The sequence below is a fragment of the Quercus lobata genome, chromosome 2 (genome assembly GCF_001633185.2).
Source record: "Quercus lobata isolate SW786 chromosome 2, ValleyOak3.0 Primary Assembly, whole genome shotgun sequence".
In the NCBI taxonomy this organism is placed as follows: Eukaryota; Viridiplantae; Streptophyta; class Magnoliopsida; order Fagales; family Fagaceae; genus Quercus; species Quercus lobata.
Window position 1 is genome coordinate 36180543 of NC_044905.1, and position 9824 is coordinate 36190366.

The window sequence follows — 9824 nt, forward strand, 5'->3', positions numbered from 1 at the left end:
TGATTAATGTATGTGATGTTTTATCGGTCTTTTGGGCCCATAGAAAAAGTATGTGCACTATAATTATTTTAATTATCATTTTAATTTATAACGTTTGTTTTATGTATGGTGTTTAACGTTTCAAATATATTAATTTAATTCTTAACGTTTTCTTACTATGTCAAAATAATTCATAATGTAAAGTGGTGATGAAAAAAGCCAATGTACGGAAATATTATGTGCTACTTGAGTTGTGAAGTAAACAGCTACGTAACCTCCTTTTTTTTTTTTTTTTTTTAAATAAAAAAAAATCAATTAAAAATTTGGCTCTTATGCCCAAATATGAAACCTCCCTCTCTCAATCTTCTTCGTACGTGGACATTATCTCTCTCTTCTTGTCGTTCTAGTGTCACCTTCATCCTCCCTCAACCATCACCTACGTGCAATATCTGCTTCCTCCTTCTCGAGAATCATATGTAAGCCACTTCTTTTTTATTTATATGAACTCTATACTGAGGATTATCTCACATGCAAATCTTGTCTTTATCTTTTGAAGCTTTTAGATAACCTAGACTATTAACATTGGTCTCTCTAAATTTTCTCCCAATTTTAAGATATTAACCTATTTTTCTTATTTTAGCTAACAATATTCAAAAATACCCACATAAGATTCCGTATTCCATATTATATTTCATTAAAATATTATTTATTTACTTATTTATTATATCTCTTATTTTTCAATACACCAACATTTTTTTTAGGCACCTGGACACAAAAAAATAAAAAATAAGGATCTGGGAAATGAACAATGTTTCCCTAAATATAAGGAACCACAATGTTATTTCGGGGAATATGTAAGGAAGCCAAGCCGTTTGAAACATTAAGAATTATTTTGACACATAGGGCAATATTGCACATTTTTTTTTTTAATACAAGATAAAAATTCTATTCTAATATAATCTAAGTGTATATATGTGTGAAGCTTCCTTTAGGAGAGTTGAATCCCGACCCCTGCCCCCCACACCTCACAAACACTTAAATTCGTGGAATGACTATCACGCCAAGAATGCATGGTAGTAATATAGCACAATGTTAGTTTCTAACATTTAGGGGTTAATTATCATTTTAGACACATAGGGAAAATGTTAGAAACTAAAATGGTAATTAACCCCCCCCCCCCCTTTTTTTTTTCTTGAATGACATCCAACTATATATACATATGTTGATAAAAGGATAGAAGTCATTAGTGATTAGACTATAGTTTTGTTTTCTTTTAAAATTTTTTGGAACCATGGACTATAATAAGACTTCTCATATAATTTTCTTAACATTCGAGAATTTTAAATTTTATCCTTCAATTCCTGCCAATTAATAGAATACAACATCTTTCTCAAAAAAAAAAAAAAATAGAATACAACATAAATGACTGAAAACAATTTTTTGGACGTATCACAGACATTATTCAAAGCATCTTGACTGTAAAATTACTTCAACAAATGAATGTTTCTTGAAAGACCAAATCCAAGTCACTTTCCTTTTTACGAGTCCTTAGAGATTGAATATAAAAATTTTCCAAACTATGAACAAGTAGGCAAATTAGCTGGAGGTGGCAGAATGCTTGATTCCGCGGTGGTTCCATTCTTCACAATGAGGACCGTGTCCATACCCCAGCTTGCGTGCCTTTCCAAATGACAGTGCATAAACCACACCCCTGACAAATAGATATCATTCATGTTATCCAAAAAGTGGTACACTAATTGTATTTTGAGAGAAGGAGAGAGAGAGAGATTACCTGGATTATTAGCAAAAAATCTAATGGCAGCCCATCCATTCTTAGGAACTCCAATGGTGTTAACTTCTGGTGGATCATTCAGATTGTAAGTACTTGGGGAAGAGGTAGCATTGAAATTTCCATAACCTGTCCCAACCAAATAGAAGCTAAAACCATGTAGATGCATTGGGTGATTCTCTGCATTCCCAACGTTTGTCCCTTGGAACACTATTTCCACTGCTTCCCCATAATTTATCAACCTTGCCTTTGTTCCTTGGCTTGGGTATAACGTATTATTACCCACATCTCCTGTGAAGTTAAAAATATAGGGTGGCTGACTCGGGAAATCACTTCCGAAAACGCCTGTCAAGCTCCTGTGTATAGTTTTGAAAATTAGTGTACGTTTGGTACATGTATTTAAAAATATGTGTAGATAAAAAAGTATTTGAAAATACTTAATTATAATATTTTTTTAAAACTGAAAACATATATTTGAGTTGCTATACCAATCGGAGCTAAGTAATTCTCATTAACAATCTTAAGTTACAAACATTTTTTATTCTAAATAAAAAAAAAAAACCAGAAAAAAAAAATTGTAATCATTTTATAATTTAATGATACTTGCACATTCTCCTAGAAGCGTGATTTATGGGACTAGATGCTATTCTATTATTTGCTATAAAAGAAAAGTGATTTCTATAGCTCCTCGTAACGATAACAATAACAATAAGAAATATAATTTGTTTTTATTTTTTTCTTATTATTATTAGTACTTTTGCATATAATCATTTCACGCTAAAGCAAATAAAATATAAAAGGTCCCTACAAATTACAATACCTCCATAGATTTATTATATTAGTTTTCTCACTTAAATCCAAATACATACATGATTATGTATATTAATTACTAAAACACAAATATTATTTTCTTTTATAAAGATAATTAAATTTAATATAGTAAAATATTGAATTTAACTTGGAAACTTAATTTACTATATCTAAGTTTTAGAAATAATTTAATATATCATATTTTTAATGCTTGGACTATAAGCCTTCTTGGTAAAAGATTTTGTTAAGCAAAAAAGGGAAGAGAGAAAAAATAAAATAGAGTGGTGTAGTACCTGTAGTATGCTTGTAGTATATCAATGGATGGGGTCACAAAACTTACGTTATTTAAGCTTGCAGCTAGCCTATTACCACTTGGACCCCCACACGACGCATTAGCACAAAGTATTTGGTTTACAGAAACTGCGATGAAAATTTGTGTGGTGATATTTTTGGGCACATTAATTGGGTGTTCAGCACTTGCCAAAGATCTTATGCGAGTTGTGAAGTTGTCTGCAGCATCCTGATCTGTGACATTAGGAAGGGTCGGATAGGGAATAGAGGATGGAAGTGTATAATTGCCTGTGTACTCAAGAATAGCTGATGTATTGGTACTATCATATGGAGCATTGGAGTCAAAGAAAGGAGTAGCAGCCATGTAATAGTGACTTGGAGATTGGTTTGCTGTGAGCAAAATATCCATTGTTTGCCCTGGGGTTATCATGATGTAACTTGTGGTTACAGGCTTTATGTATGCACCATCATGCGCCACAACTGTGAAATTGTGTTTGGCGATTCCAAAGAACATTTCTTCATTCATCACTGCGTTTACTAGACGGAGAAGATATGTTTTTCCATACTCAACTGTAAGTTTATATGAAGTATCTGCATCATGAAATTATAATGATCAGAAAATGATGTGCAAGTTCTTTTCACTTACATTGCTGACCAATATTTGCTGACAACAAGAAGCTCATTTCATTAAACAATAAAATTTTTAGTATACATTGATATTTCATACCATTAGAACAATTGTTTGGAAATCCTGGTTGTCCATTGATAGCATAAGCATCTGATACTGTTGGATCACCGCCGGTAGCTGTGGCATTATCTATTATCTCTTTCACATCTCCCTTGAACCATTCCCCTGCAACAAGGTTAAGATTTAGGTATATAATACTCGGGCTTTGATTGTTGGACTCTCTTTATACCGTCTCCATACATATCATTTGTAATCATGTGTTATATATTAACATTCTTGAAAAATTTGAACACGTAATGTGAAAATAATCAAAATATAAACATTGTGTATAAAGTTTATATAAAAAAATGTGGAACAAAAATTTCCCATAATACTTCACTTTAGATTTTAGATAGCTAGGACATGCAAGGGCAGAACTAGACAATTTAAAAAAAAAAAAAATCTATTAATCCCTCATATAAAAGACTATAGATAATTAATTAAATTTTCTTAATTTTCAATTTCTCCTTGAAAATTATGAGTCCTTAAAAAAATTATATACTTTAAATTCAAATATTCAAAAGTTTGGAACTTTCAATTAAGCAAAACTCATCTTATAAAATGAAAATAAAGCTATAAATATATACTTGGGACAAAGGATGATGGGAGGAGAAATAAAGGCGGGGTAATATGAATGTACTAATTTTAGGATATGTTTGATATAAAATAATAGATCATGTAATGAAATAATAGATCATGTAATGAAATGGTTATTGTAAGGACACGATTTTGTGACGAACCTAAACAGTATTGGGTTCGCACGTAAAAGGCCCAGACAATATGATTTGTAGAGCGTGGGTGTAAAGAACTAGGTTAACTGTGGTATCTCCTCCAAAGATTTACTCTCAAGTACGTTCAAGGTTTAAAGTTGGTATAATGAATGTTTTTCTTTAGTGACTAGTGCAACTCTCTCTTTCTTCTTTTACTTTCTTCTTTCTAGTTTATGTCTGTTCTTCTCTTTTCTTTTTCTGTCCCGATCTCCTTCTTCATGTTCTTCTTTTAGTTTATATACTCCCCTTTGCGTTCCATCCTTGCCGCACACGTGTAGGTTGTGTCCGGAGGATTTCTTTCTGTCCCATCTGGCACCTCTTGGAACTTCCTATGGGCAGCTGTAAGGCTGCTTCCCTACTGTTCAGGTATCACCTCCACATTAATGCGGCCAGAGAGTTGGTTGAGAGGTCATTAATGCGGAGGCAGCTGTAGTTTCAGATATTTGTTTGCCTTATCTCTTTCATCTTTAGTCGGCTACTCTATCATTTACGATGACCTAATTCTGAGATCTGATCGCAGTGAGACCACGTCCTGATTGTCCTCGGATGCGATCGTCCTCGGACGCGTACTGCCGAGGATCATGGTGTCCTCAGACGGGTATACGGCCTCGGATGGGCCACGGACCCAACAATTCTGAACCAATTCTGAACCCTATGGGCCCATTAATCGAACGATCCCCACAGTTATTTATGTGTAATAATTATTTGGTTATTTGGTTGCATTTTAATTATATGAAATAGTTATTTCTTAAATTACGAAATATATATCTCTATTGTTTTCAAATTTATGACAATTTCATAATATGCTCTAATATTTTTAAACAAACATTAACATATGTGTATGCATTCATGTAGACATGTATATTAAACTTACATATGTGTATGCATTAATTCATGTAGACATGTATATTAATTAAATTGTGATAATATAGTCTAGTTTTCCAAGCGAAAATTCCTCATCCTACCCCTCAAAAGTTTCCAATTATTAAGGTATGTATATCTTATATGCTATTAACATGTTTGGGTTTGGTGTAGAGTTATTGGACCAATTTTGAAATATGGGAAAGCCTTCAAAATTTTTTCACAATTTTTTTTTCCCTCCAAATGCTGACATTGTTTGTTATAATTGGTGCAAAGCAAAATTAGTGTTAGCGGTGGATTCATATTAAAGTAATTTTGTTTTGATCATTACTTGTCACCATATTGTGTAGTGAAAAAAAAAATTGTGTCTCTAGCATTGCTCTTACCAAGTATGAGTATTTGTTCTGCAGCAGGCTCGGGAAATGGATAAGTGGTATTAGCCTCAGGTAAAATAACAATGGCACCATGGACTGTGGCACGTGTCCAATCACTATGTGCATGCCACCATAGAGTTCCTTCTTCATCTGAAAATATGACTTCATAAGTGAAATTTTTTCCTGGTTTTATGGGACATTGTGTAATATTCTCAGGACCATCTGACCATGGATTTCTTGGTTGTTTCACTCCATGCCTATAAAAAAAAGTTAAAAGTATTCATGAGTTTTCATGGTATTTGTTGATGAACACTAGATGACACATCGTATCATGCATTGTGGTATTGATAACTAATTTATAAAGTTGTATAATATCTACATGGCTTTATTTATTATTATTATTTTTTTTACAATAAGTGAAGGAGGGGAATATAAACCCAAGTTCTCCTCATTAGGAAATTGAGATTATATCATTAATTAACTATAAGACTCTAACGTCTTGAAAAATGTTATATAATTTTGTTGTTTAGTTAAAAAGCAGCATGTTTTTGACATTTTCTTAGATGAAACTTGAGCCCATCAATATTTATTTATAGCATGGTAATCGAATAATGTCATCGGCTTGCATATACGTATCACTTTCTTTCAATTTTTTTTGTATTTTTAAGGTTACGTTTGGCATTGGCTGAAAAATGCAATTGTTTTTACTATTTAGCTTATTTTTGCTACTATTCAACTTATTTTTGGTATAATTTATGAGTTTCATTACACTTTTTGCTACTATTTATGGGTCAAACTGTATTATTTCAGCTAGTTTTTAGCTTTATCTACAGTATTTTCAGCAAAAAATTTTCGGTTTCAACTAAATAAGTTGTTCCTAAACGAACTCTAAGTGTGGGTTTGGATTTTCCAAACCCACGTTTGCGTTTTTTTTTTTTTTTTTTTTTTTTTTTTTTTTTTTTTAAGACCAGCGCTTGGTGCACTATTCATGGGACATAAACAATGCACCAAGGCATATAAATAGTAAAAAAAAAGAGTGAACAGTAATTTTTTACACATTTAAAAATTATTTTGCTACAGTATTTTTCAGTTTTCAATTTTCAGTTTCAGCAAAAATAATTTGTATCTAAACGGATCCTAAGAGTGGCTAATGGAGGAGCCCTTGAGTCAATCGGGGAAATGGCCCCAGCCATCCAAAAATACACAATAATAACTAAAAATTTATTGAAGTGGATTCTCGTTAACTTAACTAGTAAACTTTCTTAATAAACAATTATCATGAAACCATAGGTTGAAATTCTATTGAATCTAAAAAATATATATTAATTGACTATTATCATGGAACCATAGGTTGAAATACAGTGAAATCAGTGATTTTTTTTCTTTTTTATTTCATTTTTTGGTAAACAGAAAAAAAGAAAGAAAAGGAAGCAATACTTTTGATCAAACAGAAAAAAATACAATAATAAAAGAACAATGCAATTTCCTTTCAAAATTGATAACATTTCTTCTCCACGCAATAATTTGTTTCCTATTTTGTGAAAATTCATATATAAAAAATTAAATTAAATTAAATTTACAAGTTTACAAGTTTATTAATTTAGTCTTTTTTTTTAAAAAAAAATTATAAACTTTTAACTGTTAAATTCAAATATATATCATATGGAGTATAACTTTGCTGTTTTGGAATCAAATCCCAACTTTGTCCCTAAGAGTTGGGGGAAGCGAAACTGAACATGTATGAGGGACCCATCACTTCACATGTTAGTTTGATCCAACATGCATGAGAACACATTTTAAATAAAATAAAATCTTTACGTATGACTTTTTAGAATCTCATTTTTCTATTGTTCTATCAACTTTCACCAAATAAACTTTTAATAAAAAAATAGTACCTCTTCTTAAAAAAAAAAAATTTCCAAATGCACTATTTAAATTAGGGTTTTTTTTCTCTCTCCAAATTGGTTTGATGGTCTATATTGTGTGTGTGGAGAGAGAGAGAGAGAGAGAGAGAGAGAGAGAGAGAGAGAGCCATCACCAGTGAATAGTGACACCATAACTTGCTTCATTGTGGACATTAACATAAGCCCTATCGCCTTTGCGGACATGAATTGTTGGTCCAGGGAACCCATTGTTTACAGTAAGCATTGTCTTGTTGCTACAAAGCCTTTCAAAAAATGTGTTCTTCACCTACAACCAGAGTGCAAAATATTTAAATCAAATACCATAAGATGAAAAAAAATAAACGGTTTCAACCACATTCTTCACCACGTTCTTCAGGTCCCTTACCAATATAGATCATTACTGATTGGTGGTTTTACATAGAAAATAAAAATAATCAACACTTTTCCATAATGAATATATAAGAGACTCTTTTTTTTTTGCAGGCACACACACTTCATAAGGTTTGTGTCCAATAAATTTTACAAGGATCAAGAATATAGAATAAACTTACAATAAAACTGTAGTGGTGGACGTTATAAGCAGTGCAAACGAGCAAACCTTGCAGAAAAACAAACCCTAGAAATCCTAGGATCAAACTCATATTCTTTAGTCCCATTTCTCAATCAATTCTTACCAAATTAACAAAGAAAAATCACTCTTTGTTTCTGACGTTTTTATTTCTGTGACTGTCAACATGACATTAGGACCTATTTATAGACTACTAATCTTGCTACCGAAAATAATTTAAAATGTTTGTGTTTTTAAACTCATACGAAAAACACGGGATTTGTACATGTGCCTGCTCCCTGTAACCTTCATAAAAACGCGCATCATTACTAAGATTCCTTTTCATTAGATGTGGGCCAGCTAATTTTTTATTATGAGTAAAGTTGATTTTTTTTTACATACTAAATGATGCATAATCGAGACACTTTGCAATTAGTTAATGGGATTAAGATCTACATTGTCTCTTAAATAATCTTTGGGTCAAATGATATTTCTTGTTGTGTATGAGTGAAACATCTGTTAGTTTTTATTTTCTCTTTTTCTTTTCCATTTTTTTTTGATAAAATGGCCGCCTACCCTCTCTCCCTTTTTTTTTTTTTTTTTTTTCATAAAACAAACACAAAATCTGACGTCCCTTTCTCATATATCAAAAAAAAAATCAATATTTCTTGAGAAAGAAACACTTAGACTAGGAGCATTCACAACTGATGTTCTATAAAAAAATGTCATTTTGATACATCAAAAATCTACTTTATTATTTTACCATATCATTTTACAATATTTCATTTATCAGATGTTTTATCATTCAATTCTATACATTAAAATAATATTTATTACACATTAAAATAATATATTAACTCCTCCCACCAAATACCAAAAAAGAGAGAGGAGAGAGAGTCAAAAAGGATGAGAGAGAAATGAATAAAAAAATTATTTTTTTTAGCATCTTGTACTGTTCCAAAATGGAACGATATTGTTTACATATGGCAAAAATTATGAGATTTGGAACATCTCATAAATGAGGTTTTTTGGTGTGCCAAATATTTGGCACTTGGCACATTTGGCATATCTGCTGTGAATGTTCTAACCATCCTTTCTCATATTTTCACAACGTCAATATTTTCTGGAGAAACAAATACTCAAACTAACCATCCATTCTCATTTTCACAGTTTTTTAAGGAAAAAAAAAAAACACAAAAGACAGAAAAATTTCAGAGAAAAACCAAAGCAAAAAATCAACCAAAGTGCCTGTGTGGTAAAAAGCATTTTCTATTTTCTTTTATATCTTATCTAACAAAATTATATTTTTTTATTAAAAAATTAAGTTAAATTTTAGTTTTTTTTTTTTTTTTTTTCATACATTTAGTATAAAAGTTAGCAAAAATTATATCTTTTACCTTATATTTAACAAATACACTAGAAGAGAACTACGGGATAGCACTATGAAACTTAATCTAATATTAATTCATTTCTTAGAGAAGAGCTTCTTCTTGTTCTCTCATACTTCATATTTGGCAAAAACACTAATCCATACATTTTAATAGCAATCAATTTGATCAATATTATTTTAAACTTGCAATCAACTTAATTAGTTCTATTGTTAACTCATTAGTATAAAATATCAACATGATAAACGGTTTGCATTGTTGGCGCACATGTAACTAACATAATAATATAAAGTTAAATAGTTAAATATTATACAAGCAACATAAGCATTTTAATAAAATAAAAATCGTGTCATGGCAAAAAAATTCTGAAAAAATTAATTGATA

The 9824-nt window shown here is 30.9% G+C and overlaps 1 protein-coding gene across 1 annotated transcript; it reads right to left on the reverse strand.

Moving 5' to 3' along the window:
* Nucleotides 1-1556: 1556 nt before the first annotated feature.
* On the reverse strand, nt 1557-8161 carry LOC115956764 (laccase-15-like). The gene is made up of 7 exons (XM_031075064.1): nt 8057-8161; nt 7640-7791; nt 5614-5858; nt 3597-3722; nt 2872-3460; nt 1772-2124; nt 1557-1690 (listed from the first exon to the last, which is right to left on the reverse strand). The coding sequence occupies exons 1-7, from the start codon at nt 8159-8161 to the stop codon at nt 1557-1559; spliced, it is 1704 nt and encodes a 567-aa protein (XP_030930924.1).
* Between the last annotated feature and the right edge of the window lie 1663 nt (nt 8162-9824).